This window comes from Oenanthe melanoleuca, chromosome 25, assembly GCF_029582105.1.
Source record: "Oenanthe melanoleuca isolate GR-GAL-2019-014 chromosome 25, OMel1.0, whole genome shotgun sequence".
Lineage (NCBI taxonomy): Eukaryota > Metazoa > Chordata > Aves > Passeriformes > Muscicapidae > Oenanthe > Oenanthe melanoleuca.
In genome coordinates, this window is record NC_079358.1 from 2143573 (window position 1) to 2166122 (window position 22550).

The following is a 22550-nucleotide window of genomic DNA, read 5'->3' on the forward strand; positions in this document are numbered from 1 at the left end:
AATCCCACCTGGGGGTATCCAAATCCCACCTGGGATTCCCAGATTCCACCTGGGGCAGCCCAAATCCCACCTGGAGGTGCCCAAAATCCCACCTGGGGGTGTCCAAATCCCACCTGGCAGCCCCTGCCTGGCTCTGTTTGTCCCCAAGGGACGTGAGCACACCAAAGACTCTCAGTCACTTTTATTCCAGCACCCAAAATTCCGAGCCCAGGGCTCTGAGCATTCCAGTTCCCTCAGCTGCAGGTGCTGGGGGACACCCCTCAGTCCAGGAGCTGGGGCTGACAGATTGCTGGTCACTCAGTGGTCACTCAGTGGTCACTCACTTGCCCTGGTAGCCCCCAGCCTCCAGCATCGCCCTCCTCCTCACCGTCTCCTTGGCCACGCTGTGGTTCAGCCTCCTCAGCCTCTCCTGCCGAGCCAAAACTCAGCTGTCAGCACCTGTGGGGGGGCTGAGGGCCCCCCCAAACCCCTGTGCCCCTCACCTGCGCGTTCTGCAGGATGTTGTTGACCAGCACCACGCGGCGCCGGGCGTTCAGCAGCTTCTTCACGTAGGGGTCGAGGTCCAGCGCCACCTTCTGGTCGTCGTTGATACGGCAAAGCTCTGGGGAGAGGGGGGGGTGGGTTTGGGGGGACCCCCAACGCTCAGGGGGACAGGGGTGACCCCCCAGGTTTGGCTCACCTGTGGCCAGGCTGTCGATGTGCTCCCGCAGCTCCACCTGGCTCTCCCTGCAGGAAGGGGGAGAAGGTAAAATGGGATCTGCACCCCAAATCCATCCACACCCCAAAAAGGGACCTGCATCCCCAGCACTGCCCCCTCTCAGGTGCCCCCAAAACCCCTTTCACCCCCAAAAGTCACCCCATGTACCCCAAACTCTTCACCCCAAACTCACCCTCACGTATCCCAAACCCTTCAGGCCCAAAGTCACCTCATGTACCCCAAACCCTTCAGGCCCAAACTCACCTCACGTACCCCAAACCCTTCAATCCCCAAAACTCACCCCATGTACCCCAAACCCTTCAGGCCCACAACTCACCCTCACGTACCCCAAACCCTTCAGGCCCAAACTCACCCTCACGTACCCCAAACCCTTCAGGCCCAAACTCACCCTCACGTACCCCAAACCCTTCAGGCCCAAACTCACCCTCACGTACCCCAAACCCTTCAGGCCCAAACTCACCCCATGTACCCCAAACCCTTCAGGCCCAAACTCACCTCATGTACCCCAAACCCTTCAGGCCCAAACTCACCCTCACGTACCCCAAACCCTTCAGGCCCACAAAACTGCCCTTCCCGGCCCCAGCCGCCCCTCAGGCTTCCATGCCGCCCTCACCTGACGCTGTGCACGTGCCGGTCGAGCTGTCGCACCGCGGGCCGCAGGAACTGCAGCAGCCCCTCAGCAAAAAGCTCCCGAGCACCGGCGCCGCTCCCCACCGCCATCTTGGCCCACCGGTGCCGCGGGGGCTGCTGGGAAATGTAGTCTACGGGAAGCGGAAGATACCACTTCCGGTGTAGGCCGCGGGGGCTGATGGGAAACTGAGTACATGGGAAAATAAGCCATTTCCGGTGCAGGCCGCGGGGGCTGATGGGAAAGTGAATAAATGAGAAATGGAGAGGCCGTTTCCGGTGCAGGCCGCGGGGGCTGATGGGAAATGTAGTCATCTACGCGCGGCTCTGGCGCCGGCCCTACCGACACAAAAAAAGAGCTGAAATCCCTGAAATTCTGCCAATTCCCCTTCGAACCTCACGTGCCACAGCGTCTGGGGACCCCCCACAGTGAGCTGTGACCCCTGAGACCACCGGAATTGGGGGGGGGGGTTTGTGGTGAACCCCCAGCACCCATAATTCCCCCCACACCTCTCCTACAGGTCTGAGCATCCACAGCACAGGTAAGACCCCGGCCCCAAAATCCACCAACACCAGGAAGTTTTCCACCTGCTCCATCCCCTCAGGAATTCTTGGGGCAGAATGAAATGAGAACAAGTCAGATTCAGGCTCTCCCTGCTGGGATTTAGCTCCAGGTGAACTCATCCCAAAAATCCAACAGCCAAAATGAGAACAGCCAAACTCAGGCTCTTCCTGCTGGGATTTAGCTCCAGGTGAACTCCTCCCAAAAATCCAACAGCCAAAATGGGAACAAGTCAGATCCAGGCTCTTCCTGCTGGGATTTGGCTCATCCCAAAAATCCAACAGCCAATCCCCCAAACCCATCCCAAACCACGGAGCTCCACCAACCCACAAACCACAGCAGAGAAAAACCATTTCCACCAGCGAAAAACCACCGGAAGAACAATCCAAAAAAAAAAAAAAAACAAACCAAACTTTAATACAACAGAGAGTATCAAAACATCCAAGAACACACTAAATCCGAGTTACCCGCGGGAGCTCCCCCCTCTCAGTCGGCAGCCTCGGGGTCGGTCTGTGCCATGTAGGCGTCCAGCTCGGCGTCCAGGTGTCCCTTGGTTTTGGACATGTAGGCGTCCAGCTGGTTGTCCAGCTGCTCCTTGGTGAGGGCGGGTCGGGCCGAGCCTCTGCCGCGGCCCCGGCCCCGGCCCCGGCCCCGCCCGCCGAACGCGCCGCGGCCGCGCCCCGCCATGCCGCGCCCTGGGGGAGCAGGGACAGCGAGGTCAGGGATGGGGCGGGATATCGGGGAAAAAGGGCAGGGATGGGGTGGGATATCGGGGAAAGGCAGGGATGGGGTGGGATATCGGGGAAAGGCAGGGATGGGGTGGGATATCGGGGGAAAAGGCAGGGATGGGGTGGGATATCGGGGGGAAAAAGGCAGGGATGGGGTGGGATATCGGGGAAAAAAGGGCAGGGATGGGGTGGGATATTGGGGGAAAAGGCAGGGATGGGGTGGGATATCGGGGAAAAAGGCAGGGATGGGGTGGGATATCGGGGAAAAAGGGCAGGGATGGGGTGGGATATCGGGGAAAAAGGGCAGGGATGGGGTGGGATATCGGGGAAAAAGGGCAGGGATGGGGTGGGATATCGGGGAAAAAGGCAGGGATGGGGTGGGATATCGGGGAAAGGGGCAGGGATGGGGTGGGATATCGGGAAAAGGCAGGGATGGGGTGGGATATCGGGGAAAAAGGGCAGGGATTGGGGTGGGATATTGGGGGAAAAGGGCAGGGATGGGGTGGGATATCGGGGAAAAAGGCAGGGATGGGGTGGGATATCGGGGAAAAGGGCAGGGATGGGGAGGGATATCGGGGAAAAAGGGCAGGGATGGGGTGGGATATCGGGGAAAAAGGCAGGGAGGGGTGGGATATCGGGGGCAAAAAGGCAGGGATGGGGTGGGATATTGGGGGAAAAGGGCAGGGATTGGGGTGGGATATCGGGGAAAAAGGGCAGGGATTGGGGTGGGATATCGGGGAAAAAAGGGCAGGGATGGGGTGGGATACCGGGGAAAAAGGGCAGGGATTGGGGTGGGATATCGGGGAAAAAGGCAGGGATGGGGTGGGATACCGGGGAAAGGCAGGGATGGGGTGGGATAGGGGGAAAAAGGGCAGGGATGGGGTGGGATATCGGGGAAAAAAAGGGCAGGGATTGGGGTGGGATATCGGGGAAAAAGAGCAGGGATGGGGTGGGATATCGGGGAAAAAAGGGAAGGGATTGGGGTGGGATATCGGGGAAAAAGAGCGGGGATGGGGTGGGATATCGGGAAAAGAGCAGGGATGGGGTGGGATATCGGGGAAAAAGGCAGGGATGGAGTGGGATATCGGGGGAAAAGGGCAGGGATTGGGGTGGGATATCGGGGAAAAAAGGGCAGGGATTGGGGTGGGATATCGGGGAAAAAAGGGCAGGGATGGGGTGGGATATCGGGGAAAAAAGGCAGGGATGGGGTGGGATACCGGGGAAAAAGGGCAGGGATGGGGGTGGGATATCGGGGAAAAAAGGCAGGGATTGGGGTGGGATATCGGGAAAAAGGGCAGGGATTGGGGTGGGATATCGGGGAAAAAGAGCGGGGATGGGGTGGGATATCGGGGAAAAAGGGCAGGGATGGGGTGGGATATCGGGAAAAAGGGCAGGGATTGGGGTGGGATATCGGGGAAAAAAGGGCAGGGATTGGGGTGGGATATCGGGGAAAAAAGGGAAGGGATTGGGGTGGGATATCGGGGAAAAAGAGCGGGGATGGGGTGGGATATCGGGGAAAAGAGCAGGGATGGGGTGGGATATCTGGGGAAAAAGGCAGGGATGGAGTGGGATATCGGGGAAAAAGGCAGGGATGGAGTGGGATATCGGGGAAAAAGGCAGGGATGGGGTGGGATATCGGGGAAATGGCACTGCTTAAAGGAAAAAATGGCACTGGTTGTGGTGAGACTTTGGGAAAATGTCACTGATTGCAATGAGACACTGGGAAAAAACATCACTGCTTGCAGTAAAACACTGGGAAAAACGTCACTGATTGCAGTGAGACACCAGGAAAAAAAATGAGTGATTGCAGTGAGACACTGGGAAAAAAAATCAGTGATTGCAGTGAGACACCAGGAAAAAAAAAAGAGTGATTGCAGTGAGACACTGGGAAAAAATGTCACTGATTGCAGTGAGACACCCAGAAAAAAAATGAGTGATTGCAGTGAGACACCAAGAAAAGAAATGTCAGTGATTGCAGTGAGACACTGGGAAAAAAAAGTGAGTGATTGCAGTGAGACACCAGGAAAAAACATCAGTGATTGCAATGAGACACTGGGAAAAATTCCTTAATCCCAGTCCTAAAACCAGCATTTGGCTCCTGGGTTTTTTCTCCCATCCTTCACTTCATTTTGAATATCCAGGTTTTGGATAAAGGGTTTGGGTGTTTTCCCCTTCCCATCCCTGCTTCACCTCTGTTTAAATATCCAGGTTTTGGATGAATGATTTGGGAGTTTCTCTCCTTCTTACCCTGCATCACTTCATTTTGAATATCCAGGTATTGGATAAAGGGTTTGGGAATTTTCTCCCTCTTACTCATTTCACTTCAGTTTGAACAACCAGGTTTTGGATAAAGGGTTTGGGAATTTTTCCCTCCCCACCCCTGCATCGCTTCACTGTTAAATATCCAGGTTTTGGATGAAGGGTTTGGGAGTTTCTCTCCTTTTTACCTTGCTTCACTTCACTTTGAATACCCAGGTTTTGGATAAAGGGTTTGGGAGTTTCTCCCCTTACACCCCTGCATCACTTCATTTTAAATATCCAAGTTTTGGGAGTTCTCCCCCCTCCCACCCCTGCCTCACTTCACTTTTAACACCACCCAGGATTAGGCTGAAAGGCCTGGGAGCTCTGGTGCTCCAGGGCAGGGGATCCCAGCCGAATCCCCGTTATTTCCAGTTATGAAAGTCCCATTTTCCCTGTCCCCAGCCCATCACTCACCCCTGGCGCCGATGCCGCCCCGGCCCATGGCTCCGCCCCGGCCCAGCCCGCCCCTGCCCGGGCCCCCGCGGCCCCGCAGCGCTCCCGCTCCTCCTCCTCGCCGCAGCCCCATGCGCGGGGCCAGGCCGCGCCCGCCGCGCAGCAGCGCCTGCCCTGCCGAGAGAACGGAACGGGAGATCAGCCAGGGGAGCACGGGAAACGGGAGATCAGCCAGGGGAGCACGGGAAACGGGAGATCAGCCAGGGGATTGGGGTGGGAACCCAGAAAATGGGAGCTCAGTCAGGGGAACTCAGGAAATCAGAATTCCAGTATGGGCAACGGCATAGGGTACCCAGGAAAATTGGGATTTCAGTAAGGGTTAACAGAAAATCAGGATTTCAGTCTGGGGAACCCAGGAAATTTGGATTTCAGTAAGGGTAAACAGAAAATCAGGATTTCAGTCTGGGGAACACAGGAAACTGGGATTTCAGTAAGGGGAATGGTGGGGGGGAACCCAGAACATCAGGATTCCAGTAAGGGGAACCCAGAAAATTGGGATTTCAGCCCAGTTCCCTATACAATGAGGATTCCAGCCTGGTTCCCTATACAATCAGCATTTCAGCCTGGCTCCCTATACAATGAGGATTTCAGCCTGGTTCCCTATACAATCAGCATTCTAGCCCAGTTCCCTATACAATGAGGATTCCATCCTGGTTCCCTATACAATGAGGATTCCAGCCAGGTTCCCTATACAATGAGGATTCCAGCCTGGCTCCCTATTCAATCAGGATTCCAGCCTGGCTCCCTATACAATGAGGATTCCAGCCTGGTTCCCTGTGCAATGAGGATTCCAGCCTGGTTCCCTATACAATCAGGATTCCAGCCTGGTTCCTCACACAATCAGTTTCTCAGCCCGGGAACGCCCTGTAAGTGCCCCGGGGCACAGCCCACCCCCAGCTGGCTCTCACCTCGCAGCGTGACCCCTCCTCGCAGCAGGGCCCGGCCCCCGCGGCCCCGCAGGGCTCCCCGGGGCAGTCCCCGCTGGCCCAGGCCCAGCCCCCGGCCCCCCAGCGCTCCTCGGGCCAGCGCCCCCGCGGGCCGGCCCAGCCGCGCCTGGATGTTGCTCTTGCCGAGGCGTTGCTTCAAGCTCTTCTGGAAGAGATTTGGGAAAGGGGACAGGGAGTCATGCAGCAATCTGGGACTGGGGACACCACCGTTGGGGTTGGAATGTTGGGTTTAGTGCCTGCATTCCCAAATCAGCACGGGAGGGTGGGGTTTTAAATCTGCTGTGGGGCTGGGAGGTGAAGCACTCGGCAGCTCCCGGGTCAGCCCATTTCTCTGGAAAAATAGAGAGGAGACATCAACAGCCAGCAGCCAACACCCCCACACAACCAGGGTGTTACTCGTCCGAGGGAAAAAATGGAATTTCCTGCAAGTGTCCTCCCAGGTATCTCACTTTTGGGATCATGGGATGCCCTGCGTTGGGAGGGATCCATCAGGATCAGCACTGACACCCCAAAATCCCACCCTGGGAGCGGTGTCCAAACACTCCTGGAGCTCTGGCACCATCTGGGGGAAGAACTTTTCCCTGATCTCCAACCTAAACCCCCTGGCACAGCTCTGGCTGTTCCCTGGATCCCGTCCCTGGTCACTCAGCAGCCTGGTATGGCCCCTTCTTCATCCTTGTGTCCTTCCTTTGGACACTCTCCAACACCTTTACAGAAATTCAGGAGTCTCCACCTTGCCCCCAGCCCAGAGCACTGAGTGCACCCAGGCTTTTTCCTTGGACACCTCCAGCGATGGCAACTGAAAAAATTCCAGCCTGAGCACTCACCCTCCATCCCCTTCCCTTCTCTGGCCTCTTTCTCTTCCTGGAGCTGTTTTTTCCTCATCCTGCCAGGCCCAAAAGTGGTTTTTGCTCACCTGTTTGAGCTTCAGAGCGGCCTGCACAGAGGGCCTGTTCTCCATCTGCTGGGCCAGCCGTCTGTTCCTGGCGCTGGCCAGCTGCTGCTGCTGCATGGTGGCCCGGATATTCACCGGCATCGGCTGTTTGTTCTTCAGCATGTTAGTGAAGCTTCAAGGTCGAATAAAACGGGGTTTAATTAAAGCTTTAAACACACAATTATCGGCATTTTCACCGTGCTCGAGTGGGGCTCCAGCTCCCATCAACCTTAATGCAAAGAGGTTTTTTTTTTTTTTTTGGTGGGATTTACGGATCCCTCGCAGAGGGCAGGAATGAGGTGGAAGTTTTCCAGTGGGAATGAGGAAAAAAGCTGGAGGTTAGTGGGGTTTAGAGATGGTAGAAGGGGGGGTGACAACCAGCAGGAAGCAGGGATGGGTGTGATAGGGAGGAAACAGGACAGCAAAAAGCAAATCAACCCCTCCAAAATAAAAAATAAAAAAAAAAAATCTGGGAGAAGAGGTAAAACACCATGCTTGGTGGCTGGGTTGGAAGAAATCATCTTAAAGGCTTTTCCAACCTTAACAATTCCAGGATTCTACAAAATTCTGCCACCCAGTGAGGCCACTGGGGGAATTCATTTGGTATTTTTATTCCTCCATCCAAGAGCAAAGATGTAACAAATAAATCTCCTGAGCAGCACCCCAGCAGGGTGGATAACCCACCCAGTAAAAAAAATGAAGATTTTCGGGCTGACAGGGAGGGAAATGAGGCAAAACCCATTTTGATGCTCAGCAGGACAGCGGGGCACACCCATTAGTGTCACAGAGGAGGCACAGGGGGAAAAAGGCAGCGGGGAGGAAGGCAGAGAAGAGCTGGAGGACAGGGAGAGATGGAGGTGAAGCCAAGCGGGTGCCTCTTACAAGGCCCAGAAGAGCCTTCGGGCGGGTTCCGGGGCCGCCGCCGGCCTCTTACAGAGCTCACCTGCGCAGGTGAGACCCTCGGGCCCGGCAGCTGAGCCAAAATACCAATGTCAAAACATGTGGGAGAGACAGGGAGGGTGTGAGGTTGGTCTCTGCTCTTACAATGCATCCCACCGGGTTTTTTTTTGGATTTTTTTTACTAAGAACAACGGAGATGTCTCGGGAATTTTGGCCCTTTTAACCCTCGCCGTGCCGCGGCTCCACCGGGTTAAAAGAGGGCGGAAACCACGGTGGGTTTTTGGTTTGTTTTTTTTTTTTTTTTGGATAGTGAGAATTAAGTTTAAAAAAAAAATAAAATGATTTCTTAGGAGCTGAAGGTGCTGTTGGCTTCCTCACCGCTCGTTCAGAGACATCTTGGTGGTGCTCTTTAGCACGACCTTCGGTGCTGACTGTGCAGCCATCTTCAGAGAATCTGCAAAACAGGGCCCAAAAAATCAAATTCAGACCTTTAGCACACATTGGTAACACTAAATATTAAAAATCCCTTCCTTTCTGCTTCCCTGGCTGAAGGAAATCAAGATTAGGGCATGTTATGTGTGATATATTCATTTATTTTCAGTGGTTTTTAGCCCCCTGCCTCAATTTTTTTGCTTCTGGTTCTGAGATTTTTAATGATTTTTAGTCCTCTCCCAGTTTTAATAAATTCCTTTACTTCTCCCTTACCAAAAAAAATTATCCTTTTACAGTGAATGTTTCAGCAATATTATGAATAATGCAAAAATCCACCAGCATGATGGCAACGAAATAAGATACAAACCAGAAACAAAGACATCAAATTTATACAATTATTATATATTTATATGACTAAACATTAAAAAACCTGTTCTGTGTAGAAAGCACTAAGAGTGAGGCAGGTTATAGGTATCAAATTTACATTTTTAAAATATTTTCTAGCCCTTTACCAGGTTTAATAAATATGGGAGTTACTTTAATTAACCTCTAGTTAAAATTTATCTTTTTACAGCAAATGCCTTATCAGTTTTTTGAGTCATAACACAAAAATTCAGCTGTAAACAGCAACCAAATGCCTTCAGCACAGTGACACCTCCACATTTCCCATGTTCTCAGCATTACCCAAGTGCAAACCCCAATTCTGAGGGAATAAAACTTGGAATAAAAATCCAAGACATGGAGGTTCCACCTCCCTCGGGGCAGGGATTTAAATCCCCTTCAGTGCTGGATGCCACAGGAACATGCTGAGTTCTATCGATTTATTAATTTAATTTATAATTAGCAGCAAATTTAACGGGTGGATGACGCCCGGGATGCGTTTATTCCATAATACCCTCCAAAAATCGCTTTATTGAGAGGATTCACAATCAGAAATTGAGACAATAAAAAGCCTTATTCGGGTTTAAATTATTCTTAATAATTTTATTAAAATATAGAGCGGTTTTTTCAAGTCGAAGTGGTTTTTGGAGCGGTTTTAAAGAAAAAACAAACCCGGGAAAAAACGCTCCCGGAACCCGGTCAGGGGGAAATCCGCGATCGTGAGGGGGAATCGTGAGGGGATAATGAAGGGATCATGAGGGGATCGTGAGGGGGTAATGAGGAAATCAAGAGGGGATCGTGAGGGGATAATGAAGAGAATCGTGAGGGGATAATGAGGGGGAATCATGAGGGGGATCGTGAGGGGATCGTGATGGGATAATGAGGAGAATCGTGAGGGAATAATGAGGGGTAATCATGAGGGGGATCGTGAGGGGATGGTGAGGGAGATCGTGATGGGATAATGAGGGGATCGTGAGGGGATAATGAAGGGGTCATGAGGGGATCGTGAGGGGGATCGTGAGGGGATAATGAAGGGGTCATGAGGGGATCGTGAGGGGGATCGTGAGGGGATAATGAGGGGGAATCATGAGGGGGATCATGTGGGGGATCATGAAGGGACGCCCCCCGGCCCTCAGGAGCGCCTCGCCCCCGGCGCAGCCGCGCCGCTCACTCACCGAAGCACACGGTCGCCAGGTCTCCGGTGGCTCCGGCGGGCGGGCGGGTGAGTGCGGGGCCGGTGTGGGACCGGCGCGGGGCCGGGGCTGGCGCTGAGCTCCGCCCGCTCCCGCCGCCGCCGCCGCCGCCGCTTCTCCCTCAGCCTCCCCGCGACAAAATGGCGCCGGCGCCGCTCCCGCCCCCGCCGAAATGGCGGCCGGGCGCTGGGCCACGCCCACCCCCGCGCGAGCCCCCCCCGCGGTGCGCGGTGATTGGTGCAGCCCAGGAGGGGGCGGGGCAAGGGGCGGGGCAAGGGTAGAGCCGGAAGCTTATGGCGGGAAAACGGGGTGGGGTCGCGGTGACGTCACGGAGAGTGGCGGCGTCGTGGAATCGTCGTGGAATCGTCATGGAATCGTCATGGAATCGTCGTGGAATCGTCATGGAATCGTCATGGGACGGGGGAGTCGTGGGATCAAGGAACCCTGGAGCCGCAGCGCTGTGGAATCGGGGAGTCACACGGTGGTGGAATGCCCCAATCCCAGGGAATTGCGGAGCTGCGAATTCCGTTGTCACAGAATCTTGGAATCGTGGAATCACAAAATCCTGCGGCCTGGAATGGCGTAGGATGCAGGGGAGTGGTGGAGCTGGAAGGGATCTGTAAGCACCCTGGAGTCCCAGTGGACACCCCCATGTCCAGCTGCTCCTTGACCCCTTTTCCGTGCCCCCCATTCCCGATGCCGCGATGGCGAGCAGATGATGGCGCTGGTGGCCCTGCTGTGGCCCTTGGCCACCATCCCACACCCCACTGAGCCGGCAGATCCCAACCGGTTCCTCCAGCCCCGCCGGCGCCTCTGCCCGTCACCGCCCCCTTCCCAAATCCTCCTCTCGCATCCACACCCCGACACCGGGGTCACCATCTCCGCACCCTTGGGTGGCTTTTCCCCGTCACCCCGGGGTGGGAATCCCAAATCAAGGAGCTGACAGGTTGGGTCGGTGCCTTTATTGTGCGGCTGGATCCCAGTGGGATCCCCTGGGAATGCCGTGGGATGAGCTGGGGGTGCGCTGGGGGGGATCTGGATTTTGGGAACCAAAGCAGCAGGAATTGGGGGGGGGTCAGGCGTTCTCCCAGAAGAAAGTGTTGCAGGCCACGGTCAGGGCGGCCACCAGGACCACGAATTCCTGGAAATCCACCTCCCCATCGCCGTTCTCATCCAGGTCCTGCATGATCTTCTCCACGGCCCCCGCGTCCTTTTGGGTCTGGGGGTTGGCACAGGGTGAGCGCTGGGGCTGGGGGGGAAAAAGAGACCCCCCCAAACCCCCAGACTGGTCCCAGTTACCTCCAGGAAACATCCCAGCTCGCTCTGCAGCAGCTCCTTGAGCTCCTTCTTGCTCAGCTTGTACTTGTCGCCCTCCTTGCCCGAGTAGTGGTGGAAGACATTGATCAGGGTCTCCATGGCCCCTTCCAGCTGCGATCCCATGGCTGCGGCTGCGGGACCCCCGGGCACGTCACCCGCCAGCCACGCCCCCGGAAATGTCACCCACCCACCCCAAAATGTCACCCACCCACCCCAAAATGTCACCCGCCCACCCAAAAATGTCACCCACCCACCCGAAAATGTCACCCACCCACCCCAAAATGTCACCCACCCACCCGAAAATGTCACCCACCCACCCCAAAATGTCACCCGCCCACCCAAAAATGTCACCCGCCCACCCAAAATGTCACCCACCAGCCCTCCTGTCTCAGCCCTCAAAGTCCTCAGACCCCAAATTTCTCATTCCCCCCAATCCCTCATCTCCCAAATTCCTCATCTCCCAAATTCCCCAGCCTCCAAAATCCTAATTTTCCAAATTCCTCATTTCCCAAATTCCTCAGCCCCCCAATCCCTCAACTCCCAAATTCTTCAGCCTCCAAATTCCTCAACTCCCAAATTTCTTAGCCTCCAAAATCCTCATTCCCCCAATCCCTCATCTCCCAAATTCCTCAGCCCCTCCAAATTCTTCAGCCCCTAAATCCCTCATCTCCCAAATTTCTCATTTCCCCCATCCCTCATCTCCCAAATTCCCCAGCCTCCAAAATCCTAATTTCCCAAATTCCTCATCTCCCAAATTTCTCAGCTCCCCAATCCCTCATCTCCCAAATTCCTCATCTCCCAAATTCCCCACCCTCCAAAATCCTAATTTCCCCAATCCCTCATCTCCCAAATCCCTCAGCCCCATCCATTCCTCGCCCCCCTCCCCACAATACCCCCCACCCCCCAAATTCCCCCCACCCCTCTGGGCAGGAATGAGCAATTTGGGGGCTCCTAGGGGGAGGTCTGGGGGTTCTTAGGGGGGCGTGGGGAGGGGGCACAGAGTCACCTGCGCTCACCTGAGCTCCCCGCGCTCCGAGTGCGCGTCCCGCCCGCTCCGAGCCCGTTAAATACGCGCCGAGCCCCCTCCCTCCGGGAGGATCCGATACCGGGGCTGGGCAGCCGGGCTGGCACCGCCGGCCACCCCCCCTTGGGGGGGGTTTGGGGGGCTCAAAACCCTCGGGGTGACCCCAGGCAGCACCCCCAGACCCTATTTGGGGTGACACATCGCTTCAAAGAGGGGGATCCCCCTGTACCAGCGCCCCCCGCCACCCCGGGATGCGCAAAACCCGCGGGGATTCTGGAAGGTTTGGGACGACCAGCGGGGCTCACGCTGGCCCAGGTGGCCACAGTGGCCACGCCGTGACCCCGCGGTGTCCCCGCCGGCATCCCCCATCTGTCAGCAGCGCATCCCCGGGGCCGCATCCCGGCGCCGCTGCCGCTCGGGGGTGTCCGGTGTCACCGGGGGCCCGGGGGGGGGGGGGGAGCGCCGCCGGCTATCGGGTGACACCGCGGGCCCCCCGCGCTCTCAAAGGGCTCTTGTGAGACTCAAAAGGCTCCACAAGAGCCCGGCCCGAGGTTGCTGCAGCAACGGCTCGGCCAAGAAACCGGAGCCCGAGCTGCGCTGGGTGATGCTGATAATGGCCGGGATCCCGTTACCGGCCCGGAGCCCGGCGGGCTGGACCCGCTGCGGCATCCCCGGGGAGCTCGGCCCCCCAAGTCTTCGTCCCCTAAATTCCTCAGCCCTCAAAACGCTCGTCCTTCAAAATCCTCATCCCCCAAATTTCTCATCCCGCAAATTCCTCAGCCCGCAAAATCCTTATCACTCAAAGTCCTCATCCCCTAAATTTCTCCTTCCTCAAATCCCTCATCCCCCCAAATTCCTCATCCCCTCTAAATTCCTCTGCCCCCAAAATCCTCAGCCCCCAAAATTCTCATCCCCTCAAAATCCTCATCCCCCAAAGTCCTCATCCCCTAAATTCCTCATCCTCTAAATCCCTCATCCCCCCCAAATCCCTCATCCCCCAAATCCCTCATCCCCCAAAATCCTCATCCCCCAAATCCCTCATACCCCCAAATTCCTCATCCCCTAAATTCCTCATCCCCTAAAACCCTCATCCCCTAAATTCCTCATCCCCTAAATCCCTCATCCCCCAAATCCCTCATCCCCGAAATCCCTCATCCCCAAATCCCTCATCCCCAAATCCCTCATCCCCTCTCCGTGTCCCCCCCATATCTGGCCCCCCTCAAGCTGCATTTTCACCGGAGCCACCCGGGGGTGGTGCCGGCTCCTCACCCCGACTCCCAGCCCTAATTTGGGGTTAATCACATCCTGCCGCCTCAATTTCCATCTCCCGCACTTCCTGTCCCCCAGCTTGGGCAAGGCTGAGCGGGGGCACCCCAAAACTCTCGGTGCTGTGGGGCCGAGCCCCCTCCCCAGCACTGGGGGGTCCTGGGGGCTCCAGCCTAGACCCAAAAATTCTCTGGCACAGCAGGATCGGGGTGCCCCAAGGTGAACCCCAAACTTTTGGCACAGCAGGATTGGGGTGCCTCAAGGTGAACCCCAACACTATGGGGTCCCAGAGACTCTGGTCATGAATTCCCAGACCCCCAAACCCTTTGGGACAGCAGGATTGGGGTGCCCAGGGGTGAACCCCAAACCCTTCGAGACAGCAGGATCGTGCCTCAGGGTGAACCCCAACAATGGGGGGGTCCCAGAGGCTCTGGTCATGAATTCCCAGACCCCCAAACCCTTTGGGACAGCAGGATTGGGGTGCCCCGGGGTGAACCCCAAAACCCTTTAGGACAGCAGGATTGGGGTGAACCGGGGTGAACCCCAAACCTTCGGCACAGCAGGATTGGGGTGCCCCGGGGTGAGCCCCAACACTGGGGGGTCCTGGGGCTCCAGCCTTGCATTCCTAGACCCAAAAATTCTTTGGGACAGAAGGATCGGGGTGTCCCAAGGTGAACCCCAAACCCTTTAGGACAACAGGATCGTGCCCCGGGGTGAACCCCAAACCCTTCGAGACAGCAGTATTGGGGTGCCCCAGGGTGAGCCCCAAACCTTTGGCACAGCAGGATTGGGGTGCCCCAGGGTGAACCCCAACACTGTGGGGTCCCAGAGACTCTGGCCATGAATTCCCAGATCCCCAAACCCTTTGGGAGAACAGGACTGGGGTGCCCCGGGGTGAACCCCAAGCCCTTTAGGACAGCAGGATCGTGCCCCGGAGTGAACCCCAAACCCTTCGGCACAGCAGGATCGGGGTGTCCCAGTGTGAACCCCAAACCCTTCGGCACAGCAGGATCGGGGCTCCCCACGCTGAACCCCAAACCCTTCGGCACAGCAGGATCGGGGTGTCCCAGTGTGAACCCCAAACCCTTCGGCACAGCAGGATCGGGGCTCCCCACGCTGAACCCCAAACCCTTCGGCACAGCAGGATCGGGGTGTCCCAGTGTGAACCCCAAACCCTTCGGCACAGCAGGATCGGGGCTCCCCAGGCTGAACCCCACCCCCGGGGGTCCGGGGGGTCTCAGCCCCGTTCCCAGCCCGGAGCCCGCCCCGCTGGCCGGTTGCCAGCCCCGGTTCCAGCCCGGGCCGTGCCCGCCGCTCTGCGCCCGGCTCGGGGCAGGTTCCAGCCGCCGCGACTCCCCCGCTCCGCTCCGACCCGGACAAACCAGTTGCTCCAGTTGGCGGGGCCGGGCTGGGCCCATCTTGTCTCCATCGCCGCCGCTCTGCCTTTTCCAGCCGCCGAGTTTGGGGTGGGAGGAGCTGCTGTCCCCGCGCTGGGGACACTGCTGCGGCCACCACGAGCCCCCCGGGGGACAGCACGTGGTGGCCACGGTGGCAATTCCTAGTTGGGGTCTCCAGCCCAGAGTGTGGAGAGTGCCAGGAGCAGGATGTGGGGGGGGACAGTGACCTCCATGGTCACCCTGTCACAGGGTCTGGTGGTCCTATAGGGCTCCTATATGGCCCAAGTCCCTGTATGGCCCCTGTGCCTGCCCCTGTAGGGTCCCTGTCCCTGTAGGGTCCCTGTCCCTGTAGGGTCCCTGTCCCTGAATGGCCCCTGTCACTGTCCCTGTAGGGTCCTTGTGCCTGTATGGTCCCTGTCACTGTCCCTATATGGTCCCTGTCCCTGTAGGGTCCTTGTCCCTATATGGCCCCTGTCCCTATATGGCCCCTGTCCCTGTCCCTGTATGGCCCCTGTGCCTGTCCCTGTAGGGTCCCTGTCACTGTCCCTGTAGGGTCCCTGTCCCTTTATGGCCCCTGTCACTGTCCCTTTATGGCCTCTGTCCCTTTATGGCCCCTGTCCCTATATATCCCCTGTCCCTCTATGGCCCCCATCCCTGTCCCTATATGGTCTCTGTCCCTACGTGGCCCCTGTCCCTATAGTGTCCCCGTCCCTATATGGCCCCTGTCCCTTTATGGCCCCTGTACCTTTATGACCCCCATCCGTGTCCCTATAGTGTCCCTGTCCCTATATGTCCCCTGTCCCTATATGGCCCGTGTCCCTATACACTCCCTGTCCCTATATGGTCCCTGTCCCTATATGGTCCCTGTCCCTATATGGCCCCTGTCCCTATATGTCCCCTGTCCCTATATGGCCCGTGTCCCTATACACTCCCTGCCCCTATATGGTCCCTGTCCCTATAGTGTCCCCGTCCCTATATGGCCCCTGTCCCTATATGGCCCCTGTCCCTATATGGCCCGTGTCCCTATACACTCCCTGTCCCTTTACGGCCCCTGTCCCTTCACTGTCCCCTCCCGCCCATGCCGGGTCCCCGAGGCGGTGTCACCCCCCGCTGCCCTTGGGGACAATCCCAGCGCGGATCCCAAGGTGATAAAAACTCCGCAGGCGCCTTTCCCCTCCTGCAGCACCTGCCCCTTCCTCACCCCATCCCGAATTCCCGAATTCCCGAATTCCAGGGCCGGGCAGTCACGGGCCCGCCTGCCTCGGGGGCGGTGATTCACCCCAAACCTGTCCCGGTCCCTGACTCAGCCGCCGCTTTCCCAAGAGCCATCCCTGTCCCCAACCCTGTCCCCTCGTCATCGCGGGGCCGGATGGGGCCGCAGGAAGGCGATTCCTGCCCCGTGAGCTGGGCTGGGGTGGGGACGGGGCCACCCCTGACCCAGCAGAGAGGAGGAGAACTCCCTGCCCTGCTCCCCAAAACTCCCCCGAGGGCTTAACTCGGGAATTCGGGACCCCAAATCCCCCGCGTGTTGCCCCCGCTCGCTCTTCGTGGGGACATCGGGAATTCCCGGTGGGAATGTCGCTGCCATGCGTGCCAGGGCTGCCATGTTATAAATACCCGGTGATTAAAGGGGAGCGTCCCAACCCCCTAATTAATTTGGATTAATTAATTTTTTTTACCGAGCCCCACTATTAATAGGGATGATGTCAGCGGGCGGCTGAGTCAAAACTCTCACTCGGTGCAGGGCCCTGGGCCGGTGACACTGAGATAGGGATGTGACAGGGATGTGGCAGGAATGTCACCTCAGTGTCCCCAGCGCACCCCCAGCCAGGAATGGGGCTCAAAGTTTGGGTTCAATCACCTCGCAGAACCGAAACCATCCCGAGAACGGTCCCGGGAATTTCCCTGTGAGAGTTTCAGTGAAATGTCCGGGTGATGCTGCAGCCCCTGTCCCCGTCCTGTCCCCACCGAGGCCGCGGCGAGTTCAGCCCGAGCTCGCTGCGGTGCCCGGGCACGGACGGACGGACGGACGGACGGACGGACGGACGGACGGACGGCGGCGCCCGGGCGGTGTCTGCGCGTCCGTCCGGCCTCGCCAGGAAACCCAACACCGGCACCGGGGGGACAAAGGCTGCGCTGTCCCCTCCTGCGGCGCGGCTATAAAACCTCCCCAAACCTCCCCAAACCTCCCCAAACCTCCCCAAACCTCCCCAAACCTCCCCAGACCTCCGGGGGTCGCAGCGAGGGGTAAGTGGGGACCCCGATGGAGCCCTGTCCCCTCCCGGCGACACCACCGGGACCTTCTGTGGTCCCGCACGACCCCCGGGACCCTCGCTGGGGCTGGGGAAGGGGGGCGAGCATCCCCCCCCGTGAGCTCCTGTCCCCAGCAGCGTGTCCGGTGCCATGGCCACGGGCGAGGCGGGCGAGGCGGGCGAGCTGGGCGAGCTGACGGAGCTGGAGGTGGCCATCGAGCGCATCGTCACCGTGTTCGCCACCTTCGCGGCCAAGGAGGGCAGGAAGGGCTCGCTGACCGCGGGCGAGTTCAAGGAGCTGGTGCGGCTGCAGCTGCCCAACCTGATGAAGGTGAGGGGACCCCCGGGGATCCCCCCCCAAAAATCGCGGGTCCGCCGTTTTGCAGCCCGTGTCCCTCCCCCGGCAGGATGTGCCCTCGCTGGAGGAGAAGATGAGCGAGCTGGACGTGAACAACGACGAGGAGCTGAGATTCGGGGAGTACTGGCGGCTGATCGGGGAGCTGGCCCGGGCCATGCGCAGGGAGAGAGCGGCCAAAAAGTGAAATCCGGAGGCTCAAACCCCAATAAACGAGGTTTTCCTGAGCCTGAACATCGCTGCTGTTCTTGCTGGGGGGTGTTCTGCTTTGAGTCCGCATCTCCATCCCTGTGGTGGCCACGCTGGCGACCGGCCCAGCCCCCTGGAGTTCTGGTTTGGGGACATCCCAAAATTGGCCTTGTGCTGGTCTGGCTTTCGGGGGTGCCACCCTGCGCCCCACAAACACCTTCCTGCCGCGCTGGGGGTGGGAGATGCCGCGGTGGCCACGGTGGCCACCGGCTCCACGGCATCGCCGCGGGGTCCCGGGTGGCACAGGGTGGCACAGGGTGGCAGAGGGGGGGGTGACACACCCACCAGGAATTTGGGAATATCCCCATTCCCAGCCTCCAGCTCCCAAATCCCGGCTCTGCTGGGCGAGCCCGCCGTGTGGCCACCAGCCACGGCTCCGTGGCCATTCCCACGCGGCGCCGCGGCCGTGCCAGGCCCGGCTGGATGGGGAACCGTGGGGAAGGAGTCCCGGCCAGGAGGCGTTTCCCGGCCCCACGCTGGCGCCGGGCCAGGCTCCCAAATGAGACGCCTCGCACCGCGGAGCTCCCACTCACTCGCACCTCCCGGTATAAAACCCCGGCCCGCATCAGCCCGCGCACACCTGGGCCAGCCCGAGCTGCAGGTAAGTGGCCCGACACCCCCACGGGATGGGGGATCCCAGCCCTGGGCCCCTTTTGGGCTCTGCCGCGACTTGCCAGGACTCCGGGGACGTGTCCCGACACGGGGCTCCTTCCTCGCCCTCCGCTCGAGGATGAGGAGGAGGAAGGGCTGAGCCGAGAGCTGAGCTTGGCTTCCTTCTCCTGCCAGGACCCCACCGCAGAGGAGAGACCCCCAGAGACCCCCGAGCAGCAGGATGGGCCAGTGCAACTGCCGCAAGAAGCGCAAGGTCCGCGACCCCCGCAGGGGAGGGGGCGACCCCGGCTCGGAGCCGCCGGGTTTTGGCCACTGGTGGCCACGGGGATTTGGTGCTGCGGAGCCGCTTGAAAGCTCGGGGAAGCAGGACCGACCTTCGGGAGCTGCAGCCTCTCCGAGGATGCCCCACGGCACAAAAACTCCTGTTTTCCTCGGCTTTCAAACGGGGCCGTGCCCAGCCCGCAGCGCTCTGCGCCTGGGGAGGATTTGGGGCGCCGGGCTGGGGCTCAGGAGGTTTTGGAGGTCAGACTCCGCAGGGTTTGGGGCTGAGGCTCAGGAGGTTTTCGGGATGAAGCTCTGGAGATTTTGGGGCTCAGAATCCGGAGATTTTGGGGCTCAGATTCCGCAGGTTTTGGGGCTCAGACTCCGCAGGTTTTGGGGCTCAGGCTCCGCAGATTTTGGGGCTGAAGCTCTGGAGATTTTGGGGCTCAGACTCCGGAGATTTCGGGTTTCAGACTCCGGAGATTTCTGGCCTCAGACTCCGGAGATTTTGGGGCTGAAGCTCTGGAAGTTCTGGGGCTCAGACTCCGGAGGTTTTGGGGCTCAGACTCCGGAGGTTTTGGGGCTCAGACTCCGGAGATTTCGGGTTTCAGACTCCGGATATTTTGGGGATGAAGCTCCGGAGGTTTTGGGGCTTTTCCCGATGGGCATCACCGGCTGTGGTTTCACGGTTTTGGAGGGGAAACCGCAGATTTGAGTGAATCACCTTAAACGGAGCGGCCAGGAGTGGCCAGGAGTGACCAGGAGTGACCAGGAGTAGCCAGGAGTGACCAGGAGTGACCAGGAGTGACCAGGAGCGGGGGTCGGGCTGCTCTGCGCCCCCCACCCCAGCCCGGTCACTGACTCACGCTGCCATCGCCACCCCAGCGCAGGAGAGGAAGAACCAGTCGGGAGAGCCGGGGGGTGGCGAGTGACGCCGGGGGGTGGCGAGTGACGCCGGGGTGGCTGAGCCCGGCGGGGACAGCGCGTCTGGAAGGGGGTGACAGCTCTGGGGGGGCTGTGACAGCCGGGCGGAGCCGCTGTGGGGCGGGGGGTGCGACAGCTGGATGTGGGGGAGAAACATCTGGATGGGTTTGGATCTGTGTGGGGCGGCCTGGAATCGGCGTGGGGTCACAGCTGGATTTGGGGTCACAGCTGGGTGGGAATGTCACAGCTGGGTGGGAATGTCACAGCTGGGTGGGGGCTCAGAGCTGGATTTGGGGTCACAGCTGGGTGGGGTCACAGCTGGATTTGGGGTCACAGCTGGGTGGGGTCAGAGCTGGGTGGGGAATAGTCACAGCTGGACGGGATTGTCACAGCTGGATGGGATTGTCACAGCTGGATGGGATTGTCACAGCTGGATGAGGGGGTGTCACAGCTGGATGGGGAGGGCGCCTCACGTCCTCACAAGACGAGGAGATTTCTCCCGCGGCTGTGCAGGGGTTAAACGCTTGTCCCACGCTCCCGGGGCTTGTCCTGTGTCCACCCGTGGGATGACCCACCCCTCCCAGGACCTGTCACCCCTCTGGGGACCTGTCCCACCCCTCACAGGACCTGTCCCACCCCTTACAGGACCTGTCACCCCTCACAGGACCTGTCCCACCCCTCCATGGCCCTGTCCCACCCCTTACAGGACCTGTCACCCCTCACAGGACCTGTCCCACCTTTCCCAGGACCTGTCCCACCCCTCACAGGACCTGTCCCACCCCTCTGGGGATCTGTCCCACCCTTCCGTGAACCTGTCCCACCTTTCCCAGGACCTGTCACCTCTCTCTCACCCTCTGTCCCACCCCTCTGGGGACCTGTCCCCCCCCTCCCAGGACCTGTCCCACTCCTCCCTGGACCTGTCTCACCTTTCCCTGGCCCTGTCCCCTCCTCCCAGGACCTGTCACCCCTCTGGGGATCTGTCCCTCCCCTCTAGGAACCTGTCCCCCCTCTGAGGGCCTGTCCCACCCCTCTGGGGACCTGTCCCCCCCTCCCTGGCCCTGTGCCCCCGTTCTCACCCCCCGTCCCCCCAGGACGGCCAGGAGCTGACGGACGTGGAGCGCGCCATCGAGACGGTGATCAGCCAGTTCCACTGCTACGCCGTCAAGGGCCAGAAGGAATTCCTGACCCCCAACGAGATGCAGGAGCTGGTGGTGCAGAAACTGCCGCACCTGGGCAAGGTGAGGACAGAGCCCCGCGCAGGGGGGGGGGGATGAAAGGTGAGACCCCCCCAAAATCTCATCACCACCCCCGATTTTCCCTCCGCAGTGCGTGGGACCGCTGGAGGAGAAGATCGAGTGCATGGGCGACCCGAATGAAGCCAAACTGGAGTTCGGGGAGTACTGGGACATGATGGGGGACGCGGCCAAGGGCTGCCGGAGGAAGTAGAGGGGCTCGGGGGGGACGGGAAGGAGCCCGAGCCTCGGGCTCTGCTGCTGCCGCCATTGCCGGGGGTCCCGGGGGGTAAAAAAAGAGAATCCCCCTCCCGGCTGCATCCTCACCCTCCTGGCTTCCCCTTCCCGGCCGGAGCGACCCCTCCCGCCGCAGCTCGGGGGGTTTTCCCCCCTGGAACCCCCAAAACATCACAGACAGAGGGGCTGAGCTCCTTTCCCCACCTCCTGAATTTTTTTTGGGGGTTTTCCCCCCTGAAACACCCGGAGCATCACAGCCAGAGGGGCTCGGCTCATTTTCCATCCACCTGAATTTTTTGGGGGGTTTTCCCCCCTGATCCCCCAAAAAATCATAACTAGAAGAGCTCAGCTCCTTTCCTCACCCCCTGAATCTTTTTGGGGTTTTTCCTCCTGGACCCCTTGTCCCCATTACAGCCAGAGGGGCTCGGCTCATTTTCCCACCCCCTGAATTTTTTTTTGGGGGGTTTTCCCCCCTGGAACCCCCCGGAGCATCACAACCAGAGGGGTTCAGCTCCTTCCCCCCACCTCTGAATTTTTTGGGGGGTTTTCTTCATCTCTCACCCCAAAAACATCACAGTGAGAGGGGCTCAGCTCTTTTCCCACCCCTGAATTTTTTGGGGTTTTTTTTTCCATCTCTCACCCCCAAAAAATCACAGTGAGAAGGGCTCAGCTCTTTCCCCCCACCCCTAAATTTTTTTTGGGGTTTTTCCTCCATCTCTCACCCCAAAAACATCACAACCAGAGGGGCTCAGCTCCTTCCCCCACCCCTAAATTTTTTTTGGGGGGTTTTTCCTCCACCCCTGTCACCCCCCGGCCATGTGGGGGTACAGGCGGCCCGGGAACCTTCCCCGCTGATTTTTGGGGGGTTATTTTGGGATGTGCCCCCCCACATCTGCCGGGACTGGGGTCAGCTCGGGGCCGCTCGCGACCGTTTTTTTTTTGTATAAATTAATAAAGGAAAACAATGGGAAAAAAACAAAAAAACAAAAAAACCCAAAAATCCCGAGTGGATGGGGTGACCTCGTTTGTGTTTTGGGGGTTCAGGGGATGTTTTTAGGGGTGCAGAGGATATTTTGGGGTTCAGAGAATGCTGTGGGCAAGTTTTGGGGTTCAGGGGATGTTTTGGGGGTTCAGGAAATTCTGCAGTGGATGTTTTGGGGTTCAGGGGATGCCGTGGGGATATTTTGGGGTGCAGAAGATGTTTTGGGGTTCAGAAAATTCTGCAGGGGATGTTTTGGGGTTCAGGGG

General features: G+C 58.7%; 5 protein-coding genes across 8 annotated transcripts; 2 read left to right on the forward strand and 3 right to left on the reverse strand.

The window, feature by feature from the left end:
- Window positions 1-166: 166 nt before the first annotated feature.
- Window positions 167-2012, reverse strand: SNAPIN (SNAP associated protein). Its single transcript, XM_056511064.1, has 4 exons — window positions 1332-2012; window positions 680-726; window positions 483-601; window positions 167-409 (listed from the first exon to the last, which is right to left on the reverse strand). The coding sequence occupies exons 1-4, from the start codon at window positions 1658-1660 to the stop codon at window positions 320-322; spliced, it is 585 nt and encodes a 194-aa protein (XP_056367039.1). The 5' UTR covers window positions 1661-2012; the 3' UTR covers window positions 167-319.
- Window positions 2013-2302: 290 nt separating this feature from the next.
- CHTOP (chromatin target of PRMT1) lies at window positions 2303-10345 on the reverse strand. Of its 3 annotated transcripts, none has more exons than XM_056511038.1 (6): window positions 10159-10345; window positions 8549-8624; window positions 7253-7403; window positions 6298-6478; window positions 5351-5503; window positions 2303-2602 (listed from the first exon to the last, which is right to left on the reverse strand). In XM_056511038.1, the coding sequence occupies exons 2-6, from the start codon at window positions 8611-8613 to the stop codon at window positions 2394-2396; spliced, it is 759 nt and encodes a 252-aa protein (XP_056367013.1). In that variant the 5' UTR covers window positions 8614-8624; window positions 10159-10345; the 3' UTR covers window positions 2303-2393. The 3 variants fall into 3 exon arrangements, with proteins under 3 accessions (XP_056367013.1, XP_056367012.1, XP_056367014.1); XM_056511037.1 differs by having other exon boundaries at window positions 6298-6481; XM_056511039.1 differs by lacking the exons at window positions 2303-2602; window positions 5351-5503 and having other exon boundaries at window positions 6389-6667.
- A 790-nt stretch (window positions 10346-11135) lies between these two features.
- Window positions 11136-17200, reverse strand: S100A1 (S100 calcium binding protein A1). Of its 2 annotated transcripts, none has more exons than XM_056511070.1 (3): window positions 17042-17200; window positions 11476-11624; window positions 11136-11395 (listed from the first exon to the last, which is right to left on the reverse strand). In XM_056511070.1, exons 1-3 carry the CDS (start codon window positions 17058-17060, stop codon window positions 11252-11254), a joined length of 312 nt encoding a protein of 103 aa, XP_056367045.1. In that variant the 5' UTR covers window positions 17061-17200; the 3' UTR covers window positions 11136-11251. The 2 variants fall into 2 exon arrangements, with proteins under 2 accessions (XP_056367045.1, XP_056367046.1); XM_056511071.1 differs by lacking the exon at window positions 17042-17200 and adding an exon at window positions 15166-15810 and having other exon boundaries at window positions 11142-11395.
- A 64-nt stretch (window positions 17201-17264) lies between these two features.
- S100A13 (S100 calcium binding protein A13) lies at window positions 17265-18021 on the forward strand. Its single transcript, XM_056511069.1, has 3 exons — window positions 17265-17427; window positions 17571-17763; window positions 17840-18021. The coding sequence occupies exons 2-3, from the start codon at window positions 17584-17586 to the stop codon at window positions 17972-17974; spliced, it is 315 nt and encodes a 104-aa protein (XP_056367044.1). The 5' UTR covers window positions 17265-17427; window positions 17571-17583; the 3' UTR covers window positions 17975-18021.
- A 91-nt stretch (window positions 18022-18112) lies between these two features.
- On the forward strand, window positions 18113-22286 carry S100A14 (S100 calcium binding protein A14). Its single transcript, XM_056511072.1, has 4 exons — window positions 18113-18637; window positions 18823-18901; window positions 20925-21071; window positions 21160-22286. Exons 2-4 carry the CDS (start codon window positions 18869-18871, stop codon window positions 21277-21279), a joined length of 300 nt encoding a protein of 99 aa, XP_056367047.1. The 5' UTR covers window positions 18113-18637; window positions 18823-18868; the 3' UTR covers window positions 21280-22286.
- Window positions 22287-22550: the final 264 nt, after the last annotated feature.